We start from the raw sequence: 27177 nt of genomic DNA, 5'->3' as shown, positions 1-27177 counted from the left end.
ATAACAATTGCTGCTTCCCAAACTATAATTAATGACGGATATTTAATCACATGATTCCCACATGGCTATTAACAGACCTTGCATAAAATACTATGTACACTCAACTATTTTCAAGGGAAAACATGATTGCTAAAAGACCTTTTACACATACATTTCCCAAACGCTGGTCACATAAATCACTTTATTCAAGATTCCAGAATTCCTCTGTGCTCTAACATCATGGCTATTATGTACAATTCTACAAGGTTCTTAGTATACAAATCATCATCATCATCATCATCATCATCATCATCATCATCATCATCATCATCATCATCATCATCATCGTCATGATGCACTGAGGGAATTCATTGTGATATAACAAATTCATGTACAGTGGAAGCTGTCAAAACTGGCATCTGTCCAATCCAGCAAGTAGTCAACACCGGCAGACATTTATCATCAGCTCTACAGTCCCGATGAGTGCCAGTTTAGACAGCTTCCACTGCACTGTTTAAGTTGATATCAAGATATTTCAAGATATTTCGATGGTCATCTATTTTGTCCATTTGGACATCCAGTTCCCGCTAGCATTGACCAACTCATACACAACTAACAAGAAGCATACTGAATCATCATGGTCTTCAGAATTCATCTCAACTTTTGTCTGCGAACTGTGTACATACATATCTCACATGATCAGGATACCAACTCACTGTCTTCAGAGCAAGGGAGGTAATCCTTAGAGTTACGTCCCTTTAACCAACAGGAAACGGCCACTCTTCTGCATCGTCTCTTGCAAGGTCAGCATTTTCCATGATAACGAACCTGTTCACGTTTGGTGTCATGAGAAATCTTCCCAAATTGTCCATAATACTTAACATGTACATTTGCATCAAATACCACCATATGGCTGGAATATTGCTAAAACTGGTGTATCACAAACCTCACATTGTATCAAATCAAACTTCATCCCTGCTGTAGTTTTCCAACATTAGTGTTATGTGAATTAAGGAATAAAACTCCAGGCTGACAAGAACCTCCAACAAACCATGCAACATATCTCTGCACACAGACAGTGACTAAATACAAAACACAGTACAGATGAGGGGGTCATAGTTGGCTCAGATACTCGAGATGTGAGTTAGTTTTATGCTGCACTCAGCAATATTCGAGCTGCATGGCGGTGGTGTGTAAATAATCCAGTCTGGTCCAGACAATCCTGTGATCAACAGTATGAGCATAAATCTGTGCACTTGGGAACCAATGACATGCATCAGCCAAGTCAAAAAGCCTACAGATGTATACACCAGGAACGTTTTTGTATGCGGAAATGTCCCTACAACATTCTCATAAACAGTTGTTTTAAAGTATTTAATTCCCTTATGTAAGAAGTGACCATACACAGTAACAAATATTTCACGGTGGACAATACCACTCACAATAAGTAGAACAGGTAGCACTACACACAGTTTTGGTTTTGGGTGCTGGATTATGAAATTGTCCGCCACATAAGGTACAAGGTACATTTCTGTATTTTACTTTGTTTAGGGTACATTTCTGTATATGGAAATGTACCTTGGGTACACATCTGTAGTACCTGTACCGACAACGACCCCTTCAGCTAGTGTCCGTCAACATATCCAGTGCTCTGTACAGTAAGTGATACCTTGCCGTAATACTCTCCTAAGTGGTTGATCGTCCAGTAGTGATCTGTGAGCATCTTTATGGCACATCCAGAATGTGACTATTTACACATTTGAATCATAAAAGCATGCAAAGTTCATCACAGTAACACAGCAGAATATCAACTATTACATCCCTGAAAGTTGTGACTTTCTCCTAAATGCATGTAGCTCCTCATTCAAATATATACTCAAGTGCATAAGAAAGTATACTGCAGTAGTGTCATCAGTATTCTTTCCCCAAGTTACGATTAAATATATGAAACAATCAATACTCATTAGTAGACAATTTTCTAGCATTTGATCAAAATACATATTTTACAAATTAGAAAACAATTCCCACAATTTTTTCATGCATCTTGTAATTGATTTCCACAGGATCCAAACACTTAATGACTTGCTCAAGTGATGCACCTATTTCATTAAACATGGTACAGTATTTCCTCTATAAGCAGACAGACAGACATCCAATGCATTTGATGCCAAATCCTTAACTCATAAATGCAGCCTCTATTACCTAAGAGGTCTCTAATATTATGACACGTACAAGAAATTTATTAGTCTTATCACTAAAGAATTTGTACTTGACAAGGCAGTTCTCCTGTACCAAACTTAAACAGAATAGGCACCAGCCTAAAAGTGAAATATCCATCAACTTCTTTCCTGACATCATAGGACACCTAATAGAGAAAATCTGCACATGAATATCGAGCCTACAACAGATATTGTCTGTTTGTCACATTGTGATGTTTCTAAACAACAGTATTGTGATGACAGCCCTCACGTAACTATTCAATATGATTGTGCAAGGTGATATCACGTCCATCATATCACTTTCATCATATCGCTGTGTCAATATATTCATTGATGTTACACTAAGTGTAACATATCAGTAAAGTGATATCATTCTGATATCACATACTTATGTCGATAACACTTCTTGCCAGTCCACATCATCTCTGTGTTAAGTAATATATCACTCTACTGATAACAGTATTCATACCTTAGTAAGATGATATCATTTTTTATCACATGTTTATCTCTTATCCACCACATTTCTTGCCTCATCTCTCTATGCTGATATCGTATTAAAACATATTATCATTGCGTGTCTGTGAGACAGATCCGAGGACATTGTCTGTGACATCTGGTGGTCAGCTAGGTTCTGGTCACTTACGATAATCCCTTATACTGGAGCAGCACAGTCAGCTGAAACAAATGGACAGGTCAGCCATATTCCCGCAATATCACGACAGGGGACACCAAATCTGGGCTTTAAATATGCTACTCACATGGGGTTAGTGAGTGACTGATCATCAGTGAGATCTTATACCACTTTTAGCACTATAATTCTTATAATATCATGAAACTGACCCTGGAACTGGGCTCCACACACTGTATCCACGTGTGGAATCAAACCAGGGGTCTTCCGTTGATGATCGAACATTTTAACCACTAGACTACAAAACTGTTTCCAGATATGGTTCAAGCATGTGAAAGTTAAGAACCGCACACTTAGTTCCAAACACCCTAAATACACTGTATATTTATATTCTAGTTGTGATTTCTCCATAACGTTTTGACTGCCATGATGGTCTAGTTCACAGAATATCTGCCTAGTTTGAGGAAGTTTCAGGGTTTGATTCCCTGTGATGGCACACCAAAACACAATAAAAGATGTTACTTGTTCTAATCGAACCCTGAAACGATATTAGCTCTGACCAGTTATATTTCTTGTTTTACAGATTTTTGTCCTCAGAAACCCAAAAGCCAGGAATGGGGGGAAAAAATCACCAGTCAAGGCAAAAACTGACATGAGTTTATCAAAGGCATTGTTTTTCAAGTTCACACTTGCTGAGGTGCTTGAAGCACATATTTCTGATACAAACATTGTTAGATAATTCAGTTTAACATCTATGAGAACAGATACCAGAGTCCAACAAGCTGCCTTGGATAGTCAAATTTTCACTCCTGTTTTATTTTATTTTTCAAGCTGTGAAAATCTAGTTATTGTTTTTTTCTTATTTTTGAAAAAATACAACCAGCAGATCCATAAAACAAGAAATTGGTCTGGCCTCATTTTTTTGGTATTTCTCAAAGACAATCCCTATCTTCCCTAACCAAGAATATCACTACTGACCTCAAAACAACAGGTGTCATGGAAACAACTGAACACTGTTCATGTGGAATTAAGCATGAGAATTCTCCTATGGAATCATGGATTTCCAGGATTTACATGTCAGTTTGGTTCATTTTTTTATAAGCTAGAATCTGCATTAAAATTATTAGAGGACAGACTGGTCTTGATTTTGACTGACTAATGAGGTGTGTGCCCACCATTTATTTATTATTAAGCTCCTTACCTTGTCTTTGAGTTGCTGACACTGCTGCAGAGCCAGTGTGAATAGCATAATGGCATCGTTGAGCCACTGTACAACTGTTTCCACCTGCACAGGGAAATAAAACAAACATTAATATATGCAATGTTATGTGTGTAAACACGTTTAAACCAGTCTGACCTTCATCTGGCATTCATCTGGCCTCAGTCTGGCCTTTTCTGGGCTCAGTCTGGTCTTCATCTGGTCTTCATCTGGTCTTCATCTGACCTTGTTTTGGCCTTTGTCTGGCCTTTGTGTAACACTGGTGCTGAACATAATCACTCACCTGGTAGCGGGCTGTGACTTCGATTTTCTGTCCGCTTATGTGAACATGGTACAGCGCCAGGATCAACTTTGATGCATGGATGTAGAAGGAGAGAGCGATGTCACTTGGTACAGGAGGATACAAAACATGCTGCCGATACAAAATACAGATCGTGTCACATCATGTGATGAGCCACTGTATCATGATATGTTATGCATATAGGTTGACAACAGCAAATTAGCACTAGGTCAGACATTGTGACATACATCATATCAAAGGTCATACAGTGTGTAAAAGCTATATACCCAATCAACCTACCGGTGGAATAAACTTACCATATTTCTGTTATTGACAAGGTCTTGTAATGATTTCCGTTTTGGCAATGTCAGACTTCCTCGGCCCTTCAGTAAACTTTTCATGATGTCATCGAGCAGCTGTTGACAAGATGATAATATTCACCCAGCGAATAAACTGTACATATAAAGAAACCTATTATACAGAATCACTCTGCACACAGTAAAGCTTCTGTTATCAAGACCAAACATATCGTGAAATCAACATTTTTCTTTAAGTCAAAGATCTTTGCCAAAATCTATGTCATCATCTTCCCCAAAACCCACACTAAAATATTCTCCAACACCTACACCAACATCTTCTCCAACACCCACACCAACATCTTCTCCAACACCCACACCCACACCAACATCTTCTCCAACACCCACACCAGCATCTTCTCAAACACCAACATCCACACCAACATCTTCTCCAACACACACACCAACATCTTCTCCAACACCCACACCAACATCTTCTCCAACACCCACACCAACATCTTCTCCAACACCCACACTAACATCTTCTCCAACACCAACACCAACATCTTCTCCAACACCAACACCCACACCAACATCTTCTCCAACACCCACACTAACATCTTCTCCAACACCCACACCAACCTCTTCTCCAACACCCACACCAACATCTTCTCCAACACCCACAGCAACCTCTTCCCCAACACCCACACCAACATCTTCTCCAACACCCACACCAACATCTTCTCCAACACCCACACCAACATCTTCTCCAACACCCACACCAACATCTTCCCCAACACCCACACCAACATCTTCTCCAACACCCACACCAACATCTTCTCCAACACCCACACCAACATCTTCCCCAACACCCACACCAACATCTTCTCAAACACCCGCACTAACATCTTCTCCAACACCCACACCAACATCTTCTCCAACACCCACACCAACATCTTCCCCAACACCCACACCAACATCTTCTCCAACACCCACACCAACATCTTCCCCAACACCCACACTAACATCTTCTCCAACACACACACCAACATCTTCTCCAACACCCACACCAACATCTTCTCCAACACCCACACCAACATCTTCTCCAACACCCACACCAACATCTTCTCCAACACCCACACCAACATCTTCCCCAACACCCACACCAACATCTTCTCCAACACCCACACCAACATCTTCCCCAACAACCACACCAACATCTTCTCCAACACCCACACCAACATCTTTTCCAACACCCACACCAACATCTTCTCCAAAACCCACACCAACATCTTCCCCAACACCCACACCAACATCTTCCCCAACACCCACACCAGCATCTTCTCCAACAACCACACCAACATCTTCTCCAACACCCACACCAACCTCTTCTCCAAAACCCACACCAACATCTTCCCCAACACCCACACCAGCATCTTCCCCAACACCCACACCAACCTCTTCTCCAACACCCACACCAGCATCTTCTCAAACACCTACACCAGCATCTTCTCCAACACCCACACCAATATCTTCTCCAACACCCACACCAACATCTTCTCCAACACACACACCAGTATCTTCTCCAACACCCACACCAGCATCTTCTCCAACACCCACACCAACATCTTCTCCAACACCCAGATCAACACCAGCATCTTCTCCAACACTCACACCAACATCTTCTCCAACACCCACACCAACATCTTCTCCAACACCCACACCAACCTCTTCTCCAACACCCACACCAGCATCTTCTCCAACACCCACACCAGCATCTTCTCCAACACCCACACCAACACCTACTGTAACTCACCAGTATAACCTCCGTCCCTGACTTGAACTTGTAGCTGCCATCGTGACTATTAAGTGTCATCATTGCCATGCATAGGTGGTTCCCGGCATCCTGGATCTGTAATATCACAAACCCATGACGATTCAGGTTAGAATTGGTCTTTAATAACCCATGCTTGTCATAAGAGACGACTAACCACACTGAGTGTCAGGCTCGTTGACTTGGTTGATGCTCAAGCTGTTGATCACTCAACTGTCTAGTCCAGACTGAATTATTTACAAACCACCCCCTTATAGCTGAATATTGCTGAGTGTGACAAAAAACCAAACACACTCACTCACTCTTGGTCAAATGTCATATCATGTACTTGTATCCCTATGTCCACCTCTTCCGTACCCGCAGCTCTATCCATACCCCAATCTAGACCAGCTCCACCAAAACATCCATTTACCACAGCTCTACCCATAACCTCATTTACAACAGCTCCGATCATACCTCCATCTACCACAGCTCTATCTATATCCCCATCTACCACAGCTCTACCCATACTCCATCTACCACAGCTCTACCCATACTCCAGCTACTACAGCTCTACCCATACCCCATCTAACACAGTTCTACCCATACCCCATCTAACACAGCTCTACCCATACCCCATCTAACACAGCTCTATCCATACACATCTACCACAGCTCTACCCATACCCCATCTAACACATCTCTACCCATACCCCATCTAACACATCTCTACCCATACCCCATCTAACACAGCTCTACCCATACCCCATCTAACACAGCTCTATCCATACACATCTACCACAGCTCTACCCATACCCTACCTACCACAGCTCTTTCCAGATCTACCCAAACCCCATCTACCACAGCTCTACCCATACCCCATCTACCACAGTTCTACCCATATCCCATCTATCACAGCTCTACCCATACCCCATCTACCACAACTCTACCCATACCCCATCTATCACAGCTCTACCCATACCCCACCTACCACAGCTCTTCCCAGCTCTAACCATACCCCATCTACCACAGCTCTACCCATATTCCATCTACCACAGCTCCACTGACCTGCTGCAACTTCCACTGCGAGTCCTCCAGGATGCTGGTCTTGTAGATGTGGTGTTCTTTCCCCTGTTTATGTTTAAAGTTGATATCCTGAAACACAAGGTGGATCAGTAACCATCTACCAGCACAGCAAGTATCTCACAGTACTATAAACAACATATCCAGGAGGGTACAATATAGAACATATCCAGGAGGCAATATAGACATATCCATGTTTATAAAATACATGACATATCCAGGTGGGTACCATACGACATATCCAGGTGGGTGCTATATATGACATACACAGGAGGGTACTGTATGACATATCCAGGTGGGTACTATGTATGACATATCCTGGTGGGTACTATATATGACATACCCAGATGGGTACTACATGATGCATTCATGTTGATACCCTCTATATAACATATCCAGGTGGGTACACCATATATCACATATCCATTTGGTTATTATATATGACATACGAGGGGATGTCAATAAGTTTTGAGCCTTGCATAGAAAAACACAAAATATTGGTATGAACAACATTTATATTTCAACATGGTCCCTTTGTGAGTCAAGACACTTGTTCCATCTTTTCTGCCAGGAGCTGATGCCATCTCTGTAGAAGGCGCTATTTTGGACCTCAAACCAAGCCTCAGTAGCAACAATAAGTTCATTATCATCCTGAAATCTACGACCGCGCAAGTGTTTCTTGAGATTTGGGAACAGATGGTAATCTCTTGGTGCCAGGTTTGGAGAGTAGGGGGGATGCGGCAAGATTTCGTACCCGCATTCCTGGACAGCAGCGGCTGCAATGCGAGAGGTGTGTACTGGAGCATTGTCTTGATGTAGAAGAATACGTCTGATTTTGCCCCGACGCTTCTCCTTGATTGACTGTCACACTTGCCTCAACAAGTTAGCGTAATATTCCCCATTCATTGTTCTTCGTAGATGACGCCTTTGCTAGTCCCAGAAGACTGTAGCCATTACCTTCTGCACTGATCTGGAGGCTTTGAACTTTTTGCTCCTGGGAGAAGTGACATGTTTCCATTCCATGGATTCTTGTTTGCCCTCAGGATCATAGTGGTGGATCCAGGTTTCTTCACAGGTTACTAGCCTAAAGTGAAAATCTTCTGGATTCTTGTTGTATCTGGTTAGCATGGAGTTGCTTATGGTGACCCTTGTTTGCTTCATTTCATCTGTAAGCATTCTTGGCACACATCTTGTGCACACCTTAGACATGATGAGATGTTCACGAAGAATTGTCTCGATGGATCCGTGTGAAATGCCTGTGGTCTCCTCTAACTCGTGGAGTGTGATTCGACGATTTTCCAGCACAAGTCTATGCACTCTGTCAATGTTTTCCTGACTAGTGCTTGTTGTTGGGCGACCTGGACAGGGGTCATCTTCCCATAAACTGCTGAAAGCCTTTCTTCAATGTTCTGGACCGAGTTTCCTTCAAGAACTAAAAACTTAATTACTGCTCTATACTCAATTTTATTCATTTTCACTGCTGTGAGGGGGGTCTCTTTCTGTCAATGTGAGCTGCTCAATAACTTCTGAGAGGAGGATACCAAAACTTATATATCACATCAGCTATACCCCAAGGTTCAATGTCGTACCATAGGCTGTGACACCTGGGTATGAAAAATGCTCAAGGCTCAAAACTTATTGACATCCCCTCGTATCCTGGTGGGTATTATACATGACATATCCAGTTGGGTACTATATATGACATACACAGGAGGGTACTGTATGACATACACAGGAGGGTACTGTATGACATATCCTGGTGTGTACTATATATGACATATCCAGGTGGGTACTACATGATGTATTCATGTTGATACTCTATATAACATATCCAGGTGGGTACACCATATATGACATATCCAGGAGGGTACTATATATGACATACCCAGGTATGTATTACATAAGACATATCCAGGAGGGTCCTATATAAGACATATCCAGGTGGGTTCTATATATTACATGTATACAGATACTCACTGCTTCAAATATTGAGTCTCCTTTCAATGTGACCATACACTTGATGTGACCCGTGCCACTGCAAAACAGGTAAAACACAGTTAAAACAATCACTTATTGTCCTCCATCAGCTCACAATAAAACACCTATTTGTGTTTGTCTCTGTATGGTGGTGTCATCTATCAGCTGAATCAGCTGGTTTACTGTTGTTGGAGGAGATAGATGTCAATATCCAGATATACAATGTAGACATAATGTCAATGCATGACTCGATCAGCAACCTGGAATAGGGTAGTCTCTCATTAACTAAACCTGGCTAGCCAATGATTTCACTGGTTTTACTTACTTGGGACTGTTCATAAGTATCCGCTGTGCCTTGATCTGTCTCAGGTCTTGAGCTGGGGAAACGTGGTGAAACAATGTTATAGTTCCCCATATATGCAGTCACATCACGCCCGAGGCCAAACAAACACACACACATGCATGCACACGCACACATGCACATGTGCACACATGAACGCATTCACTCACACACACACATACACACACAGTATAGTATTTAAAATACCATCAATAAAACCTTGTACCACAAAAACCTTTTTCACAGTATATACTTAAATAAGTGAGGCTTGTGATAAGGAAGATGGAGATGCTGATATGTTGCGGTAAAACAATATTGATATGTTCAGTAAATTTGGTAAAATATCTCAGTTTCAGAGTGGACAGACCGACAAGGCTAAATACCCATAACACTGACAAGGTCAAGGTGAAATGATAGATATTATTAATCACAGAGCTATTTTCCAGCTAAGTCAGACTGGTCCAACTCAGCCTAACATTGGTATTCTGGGAACATCTTATGCCTAAATACCCAAAGGGCCAAGTCTTGGCCATATATTCTGTCGACCAACAAAGAAACTTATGCACTGTCTCATCCCATTTCCATGAGTTTTCTTCAAAGTGCTACCAAGAGACTATCATTAAATTGATTAAATTAGATTAAACTATCTGAGGTCACAGCAAGATGAAACTAAAGCCTTCAGTACAGACTTTCAGAGAAGACTGGGCCATTTAATGTACATATTCATGTGATGGAGATAAATTTCTTTTATCGTTTCTTTCCCCAGCAGCCAGATCTGATAAGAACAAAAAATACACCTCAAGCAATTAAGACTTTTCAAATTTCTGGTGTGAAGTGTTCTGAAGCCTTTTGACCCTAATTTAATCATGATTTTAACAAAAAGTTTATTTCCGAAAGTCATGAAAACTCAACAGCCCATTACATTATGAGTACAGGGATTGGAAAAAGCAAGAGCCATGGGCCAATTTGTACAAAAGAATACAAAATAGTCCATTAAAATTTTGAAGTTTACTACAGACACAAGGACAGTGGCCCATTCCAAATTCAGAAAATGGCTAATAATCCTGAAAAAGTTTTCTATCCCAATCCCTGTAAGGAAGGACTTTCCTCATCATCCAAACACAGAAATCTGGACATGGCATAGTCACACTGACACTTAATGATTTGAATAAACCACATGGTGAATATAACATATATATCATGAATTTATCATTGTTTCAATTATATATACTGTTTGAAATGTTATTGGCCATGTTTCTAAATGAATACAGTTTATCTGTGATTGCAAAGCAAATTAGTTAAGGCTGCATAAAAATAATTAAATATTTCTCAGGCACATTTTTTTCAAAAGTGACGAGAATGGCAGGACTTTGATTTTTAATTCTTGATAGAAAAACGTGACAAGGGAGGAACACATTTCTATTTCTTTTCTCTCAGAAATACAGCTTGGAAAGTTCAGCTTGTGTTAATGAGTTGTAGATTCAGTCACACTCATTACAGACACTGACTCTTATAGCGGACAAATGGATGATCAGGACGAGGCAAAGTCAAAATTATTTTTATTAAAATGGCAATAAAAAATTGTTACTCGCACAAACAAAAGTGACACACTGATGCCCAAGAAACATTTCACTTTTTATTTAGCCTAATGAATGAAAAAAACCGAGGTTTCCTTAACTTTTTGAGAGTAGTGTATCAGGTACTGGTTTCTTCTATTTTCCCAGTTCATCAAACAGAATCTTCTAAAATGCGAATCAAGCAATAACCACTTCTTACTCTTGCGCAAGGACTGAGCACATTATATTTCTAATCAATTTCTTCAAAAAAGAGCTGAACAATTCTTTTTTACCTAAAGCCTTTTCGTCAGGGCATTTTGTACTTTACTAGAAAACAGTGGCAAGATTAATTCATCCCTGTAGTTTCTAAAATAAGGAACACTTTTTGCTCTGAATTCTGTTACCGTTTTATGAATCTAATTGCAATTTCCACAATAAACAACTGGTAACCATGGAAACTCACCATTATCTGCACCTGGTAGTGACTGAATTGGGAACCTCTTACTGCATTCCTGGAAATAGACAAGTAAAGGTTAACCAAACACATTCCCAGAAACCATTACTGACTAATTAATCACATCAACACATGCATTGAAGGCTCATGACGTCAACAGGTCCTAGACAAGCATCCTATAAACCAACCCCCAATTAAATTAGCATGATTAGAAATCTTGAAAATCTATAATGTGTCTGCAAATAGCAGCGAACTAATCAAAACATGTTTGAATACCAGAACACATGTGTTTGTATGGACATGGTGATTTGTGAAGTATTTTTATAGAACCCACTCGTATCATGAGTAAGTTTCTTATCTAGGTAATTTTACTGTCCTTAGTACACTTATATGTAAGGAAGCTGGGTCCATTCAGACAGACGTGACGGGTGATGACTAAGATCATGTTTCAACTACGTTCAGATACATGTCCCCACATCTTGTCATCCCAACACGAGGCACTGGGGCAGCCCAGTGAAAGCATTCACTTGTTACGGTGAAGGCCCAGGTTCGATTCCACACATGGGTGCAATGTGTGAAACTTCTTTCTGGTGTCCCCTCCAGTGATATTGCCAGATTACTGAAGTGTGAAACTAAACTCATCCAATCATCTCAACAAACCAGAGGTTGATACAATGAACACCAAGCCATGTTGCTGTCATGTTTTCATCCTAACACATAATTCTTTTCATTCTATTATTTCATTATTTAGATTTCCATAAGTTTCTTGATTCATAAAACAAATGTTAATGGCAAAACCCCAATGACTGAAGGATAATCTAAATTTGCAGTAAGTTGAACACCGGACATATTGTTTTCATCACATCTTCATCTACACCATCATCAATAATTACCACTGAGATTAGAAGCTTGTCAAGAACATGCAGAGGGTAATATCTCACTACAGGATCACAGCCACCACCAGTGCTCAAGGACTAGCTCTTAACGTCTCACCAAGACATTTAACTCTAGCTTTCATGATTAAATGAGCATACTTTCACCACTTTTTCCAATATCCTGGCAACTTTTCCCAAATAAATCCCTTAATTAACAACATGACGTGTGTTGTAAGTACCTACAACATTATAAAAAGCATGTCTAAATGCATGACAGCCTCCTTTTATTCAGTTGTAATAAAAATTCACCTGAACACAGGAACCTGTTTGTGGTGATTTCCATGTTAAATCCAGGACCACTCAAAATAGATTGGCCAGCTCTGTGTATAGAGGTTCTATTGATTCACCTACATCCAACAGATCTATACCACACAACTCTGCTGCCCCGATGACACAGCTGCCGATGGAGAGGCCATCAATAATACACACTTTGCGTGAAGACGTCAAGCCGAACTTCCATACAGTTTAAAATAAGTATTTTCAGACGGAGACTCTCTTTAAGATAAACTCAGTGAATGCTTCTATTCAATTAGCTATGACATAACACAAGCTTTGCAGGCATATTGACCAGAGCTGCATTTGACCAACACTTGTATTGAGGTGGTAAAACCGACATCCTTATCACCAGTTCTAGGCCAGACAAACCGGTGTCAAGCAACTGGACACACCATCAGCCTTGAATATTACACATGTGGCCACTGAAATGATCAAGACTATCCACTTGGGCTCTTGGCCAGGGCCTAGTTTTTTTAAACAGTCTTAGTGCTAAGATAGTTGTAAATGCCATATATTAAGATTAACTTGTGACTATTTTAGCTCTTAGACTAGTAAGAGAGCTTAAAAAATCTGACTCTGCAAAGTGGACACTTTATGTGGACATTACAAGATGGACTCTTGGTGTGGACTTTACAGTATGGACTCTTGATGTGGACTGTTCGACTGTTTGTTGATGTTTTTTAACATGTTTCCGGTGATTATGTGCAGCATTTAAGCTGTATGATAATAGCCCATACACAATGGATCCTGGGCCACACAAACCAGTGGTCACTGATATGAACAACTAGAGGTCATTGATTCGATCACCTGGTCCTGGAGCTGGGCACCTGTTCTGACTCATGAAAAATACACAATTGCAAGAGCATTATTGTGTCATGAATTTATCTTTAATTCGAAACTAACTTCTCATGGCAGGTAAATTTGGAAAAATGTGCCTGTAACATTGATTTCAAAACATCATATGAGTCTCTTACATTATCTTGTTATCATGGAAATACATGGAGAGGAGGGAGAAGTCATTAATCTCAGGAAATCTATCATACAAACAATTCTTTCTAGTGCTTTCTTGAACAATCTCTTGTTTTTCAGAAGTAAATTGCATGAACTCTTCACCCCATTGACATTTGAGAGATCCATTATCGATAATCCAGACACGCAGAATATTAATCACTCACTAACAACCACTGATGAGCAACTGTTGATAATTGAATCATATACCGAAAAACTAAAAATACATAACAGATGGATCAGATTTCTTTCCCACCTCTCCTTGTTAAAACAGTTAACTCACTGAGGAAGGAAAAGGAAAAGAGACACTATGGTTAATAAGTGACCAAATTATGACTGACGCAGATTGAACATTCTTAATGTTGCATATATTGACAGGTCGGAATACAAGGAGTGAGTGAGTGAGTGAGTGAGTTTAGTTTTACAGCACACTTAGCAATATTCCAGGTATATGGTAGCAGGTCTGTAAATACTAGTACTCAAGTCTAGACCAGACAATCCAGTGATCAACAGCAAGAACATCCATCTGTGTAATTGGGAACCGATGACCAAGTCAGTGAGTCCGACCACCTGATCCTATTAGTTGCCTCTTACGATAACCTGAGTTGCCTTTTATGGCAAGCAAGTCTGGGCCTTCACGGGTCTAGAATACAGGAGTGCATGACACTTGGAATCAATGTATCTGTTCCCTTCCACTTTACCAAGAGCATAATATCTCACTGATGAGCTGGTTTGCTATATTTTACGACAACCTAGATGTACCAGGATTAACAGTAGGATGCACCACACAGCAACATCATCATGGCCACTCAAGTGACCACATTGCTAGTCCACATCAAAAGCCTACATCAACAGGCCATATTCATACAGTCTACTCTCCATGTGGGCTTTCTGTATAGATTGTTGATCAGGACTATGTGGATGTGGTCTGGAATCTCCATGTAAACTTGAAATATACAGTCTGGAATCTCCATGTAAACTTGAAATATACAGTCTGGAATCTCCATGTAAACTTGAAATATACAGTCTGGAATCTCCATGTAAACTTGAAATATACAGTCTGGAATCTCCATGTAAACTTGAAATATACAGTCTGGAATCTCCATTTAAACTTGAAATGTTCAGTCTGGAATCTCCATGTAAACTTGAAATATACAGTCTGGAATCTCCATGTAAACTTGAAATATACAATCGTGATTTGGACTCTAATTGTGGACTCTTAATGTGGGTTTTTATTCTAGGTCCTCAATGTTGTCTTGCTATGTGAGTCCAGATCAAGAGTCAACAGGGAGAGTCCACAAGAACAGTCCACAAGGAGAGATTGCAACAGATCCTCCACAGTGTTCACAGTGAGTGAGTGAGTTTAGTTTTACGTCGCACTTAGCAATATTCCAGCTATATGGCGACGGTCTGTAAATAATCGAGTCTGGACCAGACAATCCAGTGATCAACAACATGAGCATCGATCTGCGCAATGGGGAACCGATGACATGTGTCAACGAAGTCAGCTAGTCTGACCACCCGATCCCGATAGTCGCCTCTTACGACAAGCTGAGTCGCCTTTTATGGCAAGCATGGGTTGCTGAAGGCCTATTCTACCCCGGGACCTTCACGGGTCCAGTGTTCACAAGGAATGTCCACCCTGTGGGTTCTACAGAGTGCACCCTGTGGTTTCTACAGAGTCCACCCTGTGGATTCTACAGACAGTTTAAGAAACTTAATATAAAATCAGGAACACAAATAAATCTGTTTCACTTGACCACAAAGCAGTATGTCATGTCCTCAACAAAGACGTGCTGTTACAAGCGATGCACGCCTCATCTTACTGTACTTCATCCATCATGTCAATAAATTGATTTTTTTTTCTGCTTCACAAGTTGGAGATTGATTCATAATGAACACACCGAAATCATGGTGTGGGGCAGACTGGCTAATCTTTAACACATGAAAATTATAATTCTAATAAATGTTTCTGGAGACCTGAAATCTAACAAATAGACCTGGATTGTATAAATTATGTAAATAGCACTAACTGTTTTTCATGAAATATGAGATGTTGCTGCAAACTAAGTTTATGGAACAAAACAAAACCAAGAGCAGTGTATTAAAATCTCTTATCACACTGCAAACTGGATCATTATGATAAACCTTGCAATAAATAAATGTAATATAAGAACAGCCATTTGTGACATTTTGCAACCATTTGCCTGGCGCCAAGTATCGTCCATAAGGTCAGAATTCCGTAAAAGGCAATGAGACATATCATAGATATACTGTAATATATGATAGGGGCATAACTGAATGTGTCAGATTATATATCCTCAACCAGCTAGGCACCAAGAACACGCTGCCATGGAAACAGGAGTAATGACTTATTGCCTACTTACTAAAATAGATAGATATAGATATATATATATTTGTAGTACGTATATCAGACACTTATAGAGAAAAGTGCAAACTGAACACTATCGACATCAGTTAGCAGTTTGACCTAAAAAAAGCAATACTTACGTGTGTTTAAACAGAATGTAATTAGTACCTTAGTTAATATTGAATTTCCTAAAGGGAGCCAGTCTGGACATGATCAGTTCTGGTGCACACAAACCAGAGGTTGACAGCAAGAGCAACTCATTCTACTGCTAGATATGGATGGTACGCTGCGAGCCAAATCACTCAGTGCAACCGTCAATCATTACAGCAAGCATGCACATCGATCTATCAAATTTAATTTCTTTCTAGGGGTTTGCAAGTAACTATAGCAACACATATAACATATAAGGAGTTAAATACACACAAGGTTGGCCAAATGTGGGACAGCCATCAGGGAAATAACTCTAAGCTACATCGCTGAGAGTATGGCTTTGTGGGCCATTGGCTTTACACAATATTGTTACGTATAAGTTTCCTGTAAAAATATAACTTGACAAGTTTTGCTGAATATAGAGACACTGAGGGACAAATCCCTGACAAATTAAGACCTTTTTCTTGTCCAAAATGAATTTAAGTCCTTAGGGGTAAAAAGTCCAACTTTCATGCATTTTTAAGCCTGTGCACCCTGAAGAAGCTTCTCTGCCAAAGAATCACCCCAGGTAAAAGTGTCAGGAACACATAATTTAGTTCAAAGGTAAATTTCTGGAGCACTGTTCCACAAGAATCAAATTAGGAACCACAAACATCTTTTTATCTTCAACAGAGAATTTCAATTTTGCAAATCTAATGATAGCAAATCCAATGTAAGCCTTTGATTGACCACAAAAAAGTTAAAGTTATTATTTTGTGAATTGCTTTTGTGTAACATGTTCAATGTAACAAATGCATTTCTTTGAAGTCAAGAGAGTTTAAAAAGTTATTGTTTTATCAGTATTGTAGCCATGATCGCCATAGCAACACCACTCAGATATCTTAGCAACTGGCACAAGAAGTCATTTCAAAGACAAATGTCCCAAACAACTACAAGTATTGCGTCCTTGGGTGATATATGTTTGCATGATATGTAATCAATTATTTTTTCTTACAATTACTCTCTTGCTGTATTCTGACTGGCTGATAAAGGGCTGATTTACTGCCAGACTTTCAACCGCGAACAAGATGTCTGACATACTTGAAGGAGTCAAGAAGAAATATGACATTTAGTACGTCTGATCGTGTTTTTTTCAACAAGTCTGTATAATAAACGGAATCCTCAAAAATGTACTTGCAACTGAAACTAGATGTATTTGCTACCCAAGAAATAAACTTCACACTAAACCCTTGAAATATAGACTTTCAACACAAAGGAAATATGCTAGACAGATTATTATCATGAACATAGTTCCTAAATTCATTTGCTAACAATGGTAATGTTTCCTATTATATATCACCCTGTTAACTGGATAACAAAACAGCTTTGTTTCCTTACAGTTACATAAACCACCAGCCATTATATATCAGTTCCACTTTATCAATATATCGTGGTTCTAATATATTGACATTTACGGTAAGACTGTGTTCCCTCATGGCAGCAGCTGGCTAAAACATTAAACTAATTCACATAACAATTCTCATTGATTTTCTACTATTAATATCAATCAGCTGACTGTTTATTTTATATTGAATATTCCATGTGAGCTGTAAGAACTTTCATACAATAGACCAGTCAAAAATAATTAATACATACTACTGTTACACATACAATAACTGTAATTATTTTCAGCAATGTTCAATTGATGTCTTTCATAAATTCTCACAATAAATATGATTAAAGTTATGATCAATTATTAAAGTTACAGTTAATTAAATCAATTATTAAAGTATCTTGTGCAGAGAGAAGAGTGAGAGAGGAGAACATATGTATGATTCATTATTTTCAACACCGATTTTTCCCCTCAAACAGTGAAATAGAAAAGCTTAAATTCATTTGTGGCACAGGAATTACCCTTAGCCATCCCCATATAAGCTTAACCTAATCCACTATTATTCAAAATGGCCTTTCTTTATCCAGCAGAAAATGGGTACCCAGTGGTATAAGTCATGTTACTTGTTATACTTCAAGTGCCTGGGTAATAATGTGCATCATATTGAATGTGCTTAGAGCATGTACCTGCAGTGTGCAGTTCAGCACTACATAAGTGTCCAGTGGGGTACGGGACAAGGTCGTTATCAAAGGCCCAATTTTTAAATTTATAAGAATCTCATTTTGCTGGGGCAAAGCAAACAAACAGCAAATTGTAGCGAAAAAAGAAGCAATTTCCACAGTTCCAGTGGTAGCTCTCACCACCCAAACATTGTATATAAAATGTGTGATCAATCCACTGCTCATATGAGCAAACAAACAGCAAATTGTAGCGAAAAAAGCAATTTCCACAGTTCTAGTGGTAGCTCTCACCACCCAAACATTGCATATAAAATGTGTGATCAATCCACTGGCTTTCAAACTGTCTAGATGTTATTAGTTTTGTGTTCTGAGGTAAGTTATGCACATATTTACCACATACATCAGTATGGCAGTGTCCCAGAATTTTCTGTACTTGGTACTCACCATCAGTGTCTCTGAGTTCTGTGTATGTGGTACTCACCATCCGTGTCCCTGAGTGCTGTGTAGGTAGTACTAACCATCAGTGTCCCTGTGTTCTGTGTATGTGGTACTCACCATCAGTGTCCCTGTGTTCTGTGTGTGTGGCACTCACCATCCGTGTCCCTGAGTGCTGTGTAGGTAGTACTAACCATCAGTGTCCCTGTGTTTTGTGTATGTGCTACTCACCATCAGTGTCCCTGTGTTCTGTGTGTGTGGCACTCACCATCCGTGTTCCTGAGTGCTGCATACGTGGTACTCACCGTCAGCGTGTGTCGGATGTCGTCAAGGACGCTGTGTACTTCCACACCAACCAGCCACTCTCTCTCACGACGCTGCAACACATAACACCAACTGCACAGTTACAAAGAGTCATATTAGAAACTAACTCTCACATTTCTACCTCCATAACTTAATTTCTCTGGCCATGTCATCCAAAAGACATTATAATATGGTACTTGTTGGTCCCTGCCAGGTCTTCTGCTATAGTGGGTCAGCTCTGAGTCAGAGTGGTGTGTCTGAGTGGGGCATTCATGCTTAACTGTGTCATGGTATCTCAGTCAGATAGCACGATAAAACCAGCTTTACTCTGGATTAGCAGAAGCAGACACACATGCACATACATGTACATCTTCGTATGAGTGAAATATTCTCAAGTATGACGTTAAACCACATTTCATCTCACCTAAGCTCACCTTACCTCCAAGTTACTCAGTGTTATCAAAACCAACTTGAAAGTGCTGTTATGACCAATTTATCATTTTTTTTTTTGCATTTCAATGATGCAAGCACCAATTCCTTAAAGTAACCAAGGAAACAAAATTTAGATTCTTTATTAATTATAAATAACAGGATGTCATAAAAATACAATGCATGGGAAATGGTTGGTCTGCCTCACTATCCCTGAACTGCATTATTCACCCCTGTGCTCAGCCCTTCCTGCAATGCTTAAGTATATTTGAAGGAAGTCTAGATTCCCCTGATTCAGTCTGAAAGTCCTATCTCACTGGGGCTCCTTTTCAATAACGGAGGAATCATTTGTTGCCATCACAGTTATATATATATTCAGAGACTACCCAATAGTCTAGGGAAAAGGCTATCAAAGTGATTCTCAGCATGAGCAGACAATATTGTCATATCAAAGTCATTACTTGTTATAAAACTAATACAGTTTTGCACAAAACCCATTTTGAAACTTTTCATTGGTTCCGACAGCAAATAAGTTCTGAATCAATATAGTTTGAGTAAGGAATGCATCCATTGTCTGTGGACAATTGACAGGTTCAATTTTTACCCTTTTATCCAAATTAATAGCAAGAATCTTAAAAATTAGTGATCAATATTTACCCTCGTCATTTTTTTCTTAAGGGTCTGGGAGACAAGGACAAGGATGAATAATATGACTCAGAATGAACTATTTTTTATGTTTAATGGAGGAAAATGCCAAAGGAATTCCCATGGTGACGAAGATTGGCCATTCAAGTTCCTGAAGTCTGCAGGTGTACTGCTCCATCACATGTTGACTCCATGTGAAGCGCACATCTCAAACTTAAAATCAATATACAGACGTACATCAGGGTTCAAGCTCCTTGTAAAAGTCCAGTTTTCAATCACGCTAATAAAATCATGGGACTTATGGGCCACTAAAGAAAAGAAGGCTGTCGTTTTCCAAAAGAGATTTGGGTAGACTACTTTCCAGCAGAGCTACAAACCATTCAGTGATCCTCACTCTCAACATGGCTGTACGTCTGCTTAGTTGGCAATGTTTACTAAATATGTACTTACTGAATTTGATCAGTTTGATCTTTTGCAACCAGTCTGTGACAATATGAGCAAATCTATCTCTTTCTCTTTCATTTATTTTACCGCGCTGATTAATATATAAAAGAATGGGACATAAGGTATTCTATATGCATTTGCAAGAGTGTATGACTGTTCAGGAATGAGGCAGTCGCCCTTCAACATGCATCTTAAACACTGTTCAAATTTCAAGAATGGGATAGTTGGTCTTCAACATGCATCTGTGACAGTGTTTAAAATTCAAGAATGGGCATTAAGCCTTCTATGTGCAATTCTAACACTGTTTAAATGTACAGTAATGGGGCATTAGGACTTTTACATGCTTCTGTTATACCGTTTAAATTTCAAGAATGGGATAGTTGGCCTTCAACATGTATCTGAAACACTGTTTACATTTTCAAGACTGTGACAGTTGGCCTTGTACATGCATGTATAACACTGCTTAAGTGTTCAGGACAGTTAGCCTTCAACAAGCATATGTAACGCTATTTGAAGCACCTCACATCACTGCTTTGCTGCTGATTACACCACATGCTGGTCGCAACACCTGCCGTTGTTGGAATTATTCAATTGCAAGATAATTCATCAATGACAAAAGGCAATCAATTAACTTGTTTCATGTCCTAGATACTGCAACATCTCTCCTACACTGCTTTGTCAATCCAAGCCACAATATTGGGAGTGTAATGAAGGTGTTTGTGAGCACCCGCAAATAAGGCACACGGAAAAACGTGAATGCCTGAAATTGGCATGTTGTGGAGCATGAAACTGCTTTATATCAGCAACCATGCACCCGATTAGTTTTCCATCATCACTGAGAGGAAACAGCAGTCCTCGGGACTGTACATGTGATTGTCACTGGCACTGTTCACATGGCTAAAGTCTTCAAAGAACAGTCAAAGCAAATTCATGGTCCTTCAATGCCAACTTAGCTACCTTGCATGTTTCAAATATCCTGTGATGTTGTCCATGAAAAGTACTATATAAAGTTTGTGATAAATGCTCATTTGCTAAAGGGACACAGAGAAACACATGCTTAATGCACATGTTGATTCCAGAATAAACCTGGGCATTAAGAAATTGAATTGGATGCTATCAAACTGACGAATAACTAGTAGGCAAACGGAATAAAATTGCTTCTCAGCTTGCTCTTGGTGAAACGTTATTGAAATATAGTGAAGATGGATCTGAAGGATGCAGGTTGTTTCCGCTCTCCAACTCACAAGAACACACCTGAAGCATCTTTAGGAGTTCCTGATATCACTGAAAACAGATCCTCAACTACAAAATGTTTCAAAGGTCTAATAAACCCATCATTGAAGGTCGTGGAAAGTGAACTATAATTGAACACTGAGCATTTCAATTGAAATAATGGATCTAATGCTTCACAAGTCAATCAGGGGTCAACTTTTGAAATGAAGCAGTTTATAGTTTTTAGATGCTTTTCAGAAATTAAAATCTCTTTAGCTTAAATGAAAACTAGTGAGTAAGTGAGTTTGGTTTTACGTCGCTTTTAGCAATATTCCAGCAATATCACGGCAGGGGACACCAGAAAATGGGCCTCCCACGTTGTACCCATGGGAGGAATTGAACCCGGGGCTTTGGCGTGACGAGCGAATGCTTTAACCACTAGGTTACCCCTCCGCTCCATAGGAAAACTAAGTAAGAACACAAATTTCCATAGTAGATTCACAGTGTCACATTCATCATTTCCCTTTGGAACTACCCATGTGTGTCCAGTTTTAAACTGGGGCAGTGGGGTAGCCTAGTGGTTAAAGCATCTGCTTGTCATGCCAAAGACCTGGGTTCAGTTCCCCACATGGTACAATGTGTGAAGCCCCCAATGGTGGAATAATGCCAAAAATGATGTAAAACTAAACTCACTCACTCACTCTGTTTCAAGCTACAGAAATCATATAAACAGCTCTGAATGCTTTAATTGCAATGATAATTTATAAGCCTCAAAGCTTATTGGATGATTAGAAATGTCACACGACCAGATCTCCCAAGCAGGTTGTTTGATCGTCATTCTAGAAGTTGTTGAGTCGAAGCATAAGAATTTATGGATAACAATGTCTTTTTTGTTGCATACAGCAACAATTCAGTGTGAGTTCTTACACTGTTTTCAAGATCAAGGCTTCCAATGATTAGCTGATGGTTGCAAAGTCTACCTGGCATTGTGGGGAGTTATGAAGATTAACAGTGATAGTATAGAGAGTTCCATGAATGGTGTATCACTGTTAGGAGCTCGAAATACACAGCTCCACCACCAAAGAGCACTGTTCAACACATCTCAAGGTTCTCCAAGACACTGCAAAGTTACAATGCATGACAAAACATCCATCAACAACATGCCCCCCACACAAACAATGGTTCTCAGAAAGTTAGGTCTTTGCTCGTAAGACAGGCAGTTTTGTATCAATTTGTCATCTGTTTTGTTACAAGTCAACCTTTTGGGATATTTCTTGAAACAAATTCGAAAGATATATCAGCATGTTCCCAGGCATAATCTCCTCTATCTGTGGAAACCCTTCAATGAAGACAGAGTACTGCCACTTCATTACTCCACAGCTTTACAATCTAGAGCAGCAAATTAGATTAGTATAGGAGAACACTGCCGTTGCTGAATCGAAACCAAGATTTTGGATAGGGGATGGTCTGCACATAAATCATGAAGTCTAAAGGTTAGGGGGCATTGCTCCATAGGGAACATTTTTTCATGGGAGAGGGAGATGTGCATCCTCTGCAACCCACATCCCACCTCTGGATCTGCCCTTGAAAATTTTAAGTTCTTTGTTAATCATTGGATGCTGCAAAATATGCATTGTTTTCAGAGAAGTGTAACTGGTGGCAGTTTGCAGCAGTTGTTTCAAACATAAGTAGAACTACACAGCAGCAGACACCACAAATGGGCTTCAGACATTATAACCATGTGATGAGTGAGTGAGTGAGTGAGTGAGTGAGTGAGTGAGTGAGTGAGTGAGTGAGTGAGTGAGTGAGTGAGTGAGTGAGTGAGTGAGTGAGTGAGTGAGTGAGTGAGTGAGTGAGTGATCTGTGTTAGGTTCCCAGCAGTCGGATGGATCTGTCCCCTCTTCTGAGAGCAGGTTGATTGCCAGGGTCCACTCTCACCATATCAACCACTGGGTAGGGAAGCAACAGTTCACCCAGACTTCTGTTCAATCCAATTTTCAATATTGGACCCTCAATTCCATCATTTTAGATTAGATTCTTTATACAAGTAAAACAACAGATTTCATTTAACTCTCAGAGAACATTAAACAAAACATGTCACACTGAGGACATTTTCCAAGAGTTGACTAGAAAATCAGGTCAAAGCAAAAACTCCATCATCAACCTTGGACATCTACTAACAACAATTCTCATAGGATAACTAGCCCGGCATCAACCAATCATGTTTTGTCTTAGTTCAGCACTCGAAACTGGACAAGATGGGGTCAAAATTACATTCTCACAGTGTGGTTATAATTAATGAACTGGACATCCATATATTGAATCAAAATAGTTATAATGGTTATCGAAAATCAAAATAAAGGAGTACAAATTTCAGTTTTGATGATTCTTGCAGCCCTTCTACTTAGCTGTTCCAAGAGCATGTTAATATAGTTGTCACTGACTTGAGAGTACCTTACTTCCACTCATAAATACCCAGGGGTATATTTCGGATAGACATTCGTAATCCTAGTTTTTAACCCACAAAAATAACAATCACAGTGAGACAATCCTTCAGAAAAAAACTATTACATGTTTCATCAAGATCCTACTTTCTAGCACAACCTCAGCATTTACCCATAGGCTATTTATTTAATTAAAGAATTCACATTTATTCAAACAACGGCTCTTGAAATTGAAAAAACCTACAATATCAGTATTCATAATATGCAAGTACGGCATGATACATTCATCATGTTCATAATTACATTCACTTCCACTCACTGCAGTCAGTTTCCTGAGCAGAAGCCGCATACAGTGTCGTGGACCAGGTGTGTCTCGTTAACAGGTAGACAATGATGACAGTGACATATTTTACCATGCAGCAGTTCTCTTTAACATCAGTGTTTGTAAGGACATGTGAGCTTGGTAAGTGACAGTGGGAAATGACTAAGACACTGCTTTAAGCAGTATTATATGTGTCATTTCATCTGTCAGGTGTTCAATGATGCCCGCTCTACTACAACAGGTAATGTGTACCGTGGCTTAAAATTAGTGCACTTAAAGAAACATGCATGCACACATGTGTAATTCAGTATTTTGGGGGCCATGTTGTTAACAACTGACTCAGCAATAATCTAATCATATCATGGCATTCTGTGGGAATCTGAGTCCGGACCAGACAATCCAATGACATGCATTAGTCGCCTCTGGGAACCAGTCCTAACACCGATCTTCCTGGGAGACAAGTATGGGTTGTTGAAGACCAGTTATAACCCAAAGATCTTCACAAGAGACAAGTATGGGTTGTTGAAGACCAGTTATAACCCAGAGATCTTCACAGGAGACAAGTATGGGTTGTTGAAGACCAGTTATAACCCAGAGATCTTCACGGGAGACAAGCATGGGTAGTTGAAGACCAGTTCTACCATGGATCTTCATGCAAGAGAAGCATTGGTTCCTGAAGTTCAGTTCTACCCAGCAATATCACAGCGGGGGACACTAGAAATGGACTTCACACATTGTACCCATGTGGGGAGTGGAACCCTGGTCTTCAGTGTGACAAGCGAATGCTTTAACCACCAGGCTAAGCAACTCCCTTACTTCAGCATGAGAAACACACCACAAGACCACCCCACCACCCCTTAAAGGACTTTAATGTGGTTAACGTAAGTAGAAAGGATACACAGGAAATCCACATAACACATTGAAGTCTACATAAAAGATAAGTGCAGACATTAACAAGGAATATAATTCACTCCATATATTCTCATGCACATATCTGATAATTTTCTAATGATTTCTAATTTTTCATACCTAGTATTGATAATTGATAAGATTGGGAAAGAGGAAAATTAAATCATGTACATAAAATCAAAGTCAGAAATATGATCGACTTTAACAGCTTTTCCTGTATGTATTGTTAGGTAATTGACATCAGTAAAAACACACTAACTGAATGGCTAAAAACATCAAAAAGAAATACTTTTCCTGAAAACTTTGAGTCAGTGACTATGCAAGAGTTGAGAGCAGGAAGATAAAACAGTTTGTAATAATGTGACTAAATATATACGGTAGTGATAGATAACCACGACACTGAAAATACTTCCATATAAACCCACAACCAGCTGTTACATTACAATACATAGATACTTAGCAGTCACTGAAGACTGAGTTTTGTTGAACTGTTTTGACACCCAGGACTGTCTTGATATAGGCCACTGACAAATCACAATTTAGACGGGAGATTTGCCCGACTGACTGCTTTTTGAAATCGTTCATGTGAATTTAGTGTACTATATTAGCTGTGTTTGGTAAGAATGTGGTCCACAATCTGAAATCTCACTCCGACTCAAACTAAACATGGTTCTTTCACCGAAAGAATTCAAAGATCCGGTGAATCGTGTTACTGTTAGTATTCGAGTCAGGCCTTAATCGTATCTATCCTTCGAGGTGTAAACAAATCACGGTAACTCAGTCAGTATTGAAGATCAGAATCTGATTTTCTCCACGTAAGTAAATGAATATATGATGAGTACACACATAAAATTTCAAATGAGACGAATACGTGTTCATGACGAAAACACTCATATATCTTACCAGACTTTCCAGCTCCGAGTCCACGTCCGCCATGATAGCTCGTCGTGTTAGGTCAAAGGTAACAGGTCACGGGTCATGGGTCATGGCAGGCAGGTTCGACATCAACGTTTCAATCACCGTTTCCATCGAAAATAAACACGTGTGGTGAACGAGTTCTTACGTCATTTTTTACTGTAGTACTCAATACACAAGACAAAACGAAGTGAAATATTTCTAAATATTGAGCTTTAACTGTTTGGTTTTTTAACCATATCGATTAAAATACACGTGAAGTTGAGTGCTGAAAAAGACTATCTCAAGGAAACGCATCCCCTAGCTCAACAGACAATCATCCTTCCACGGACCAGGTATGTATCGATTGTATTAAGATAATGTATTCAACCACGCTCGCGGCCTCTTCTGGAGCAGAATGCTTGGGGCTGCTGATTAGGGTGGTGGTAAAAGCGTTCGCCCACACTGAATATTCCAGTTCGATTCCCGGCAACGTTACACTATG

General features: G+C 39.7%; 1 protein-coding gene across 1 annotated transcript; it reads right to left on the bottom strand.

Moving 5' to 3' along the window:
- Positions 1 to 11: 11 nt before the first annotated feature.
- On the bottom strand, positions 12 to 26745 carry LOC137280151 (protein rogdi-like). The gene is made up of 11 exons (XM_067811864.1): positions 26682 to 26745; positions 19376 to 19447; positions 11853 to 11901; positions 9819 to 9870; positions 9494 to 9551; positions 7502 to 7588; positions 6438 to 6533; positions 4643 to 4741; positions 4329 to 4457; positions 4028 to 4111; positions 12 to 2873 (listed from the first exon to the last, which is right to left on the bottom strand). Exons 1-11 carry the CDS (start codon positions 26712 to 26714, stop codon positions 2838 to 2840), a joined length of 795 nt encoding a protein of 264 aa, XP_067667965.1. The 5' UTR covers positions 26715 to 26745; the 3' UTR covers positions 12 to 2837.
- Positions 26746 to 27177: the final 432 nt, after the last annotated feature.

This window comes from Haliotis asinina, chromosome 1, assembly GCF_037392515.1.
Source record: "Haliotis asinina isolate JCU_RB_2024 chromosome 1, JCU_Hal_asi_v2, whole genome shotgun sequence".
In the NCBI taxonomy this organism is placed as follows: Eukaryota; Metazoa; Mollusca; class Gastropoda; order Lepetellida; family Haliotidae; genus Haliotis; species Haliotis asinina.
Note: the sequence above shows the minus strand (reverse complement) of the source record. Positions and strands in the feature narration are given on the sequence as shown.

Bases quoted from the DNA above. Each gene is read 5' to 3' on its own strand.
- LOC137280151 (XM_067811864.1), bottom strand. From the start codon at position 26,714: ATGGCGGACGTGGACTCGGAGCTGGAAAGTCTG. The intron at 9,871-11,852 runs GTGAGTTTCCAT...ACGTTTCCCCAG, and splicing joins ACTACCAGGTGCAGATAATG to CTCAAGACCTGAGACAGATC. The intron at 7,589-9,493 runs GTGAGTATCTGT...CTTGTGTTTCAG, and splicing joins GAGACTCAATATTTGAAGCA to GATATCAACTTTAAACATAA.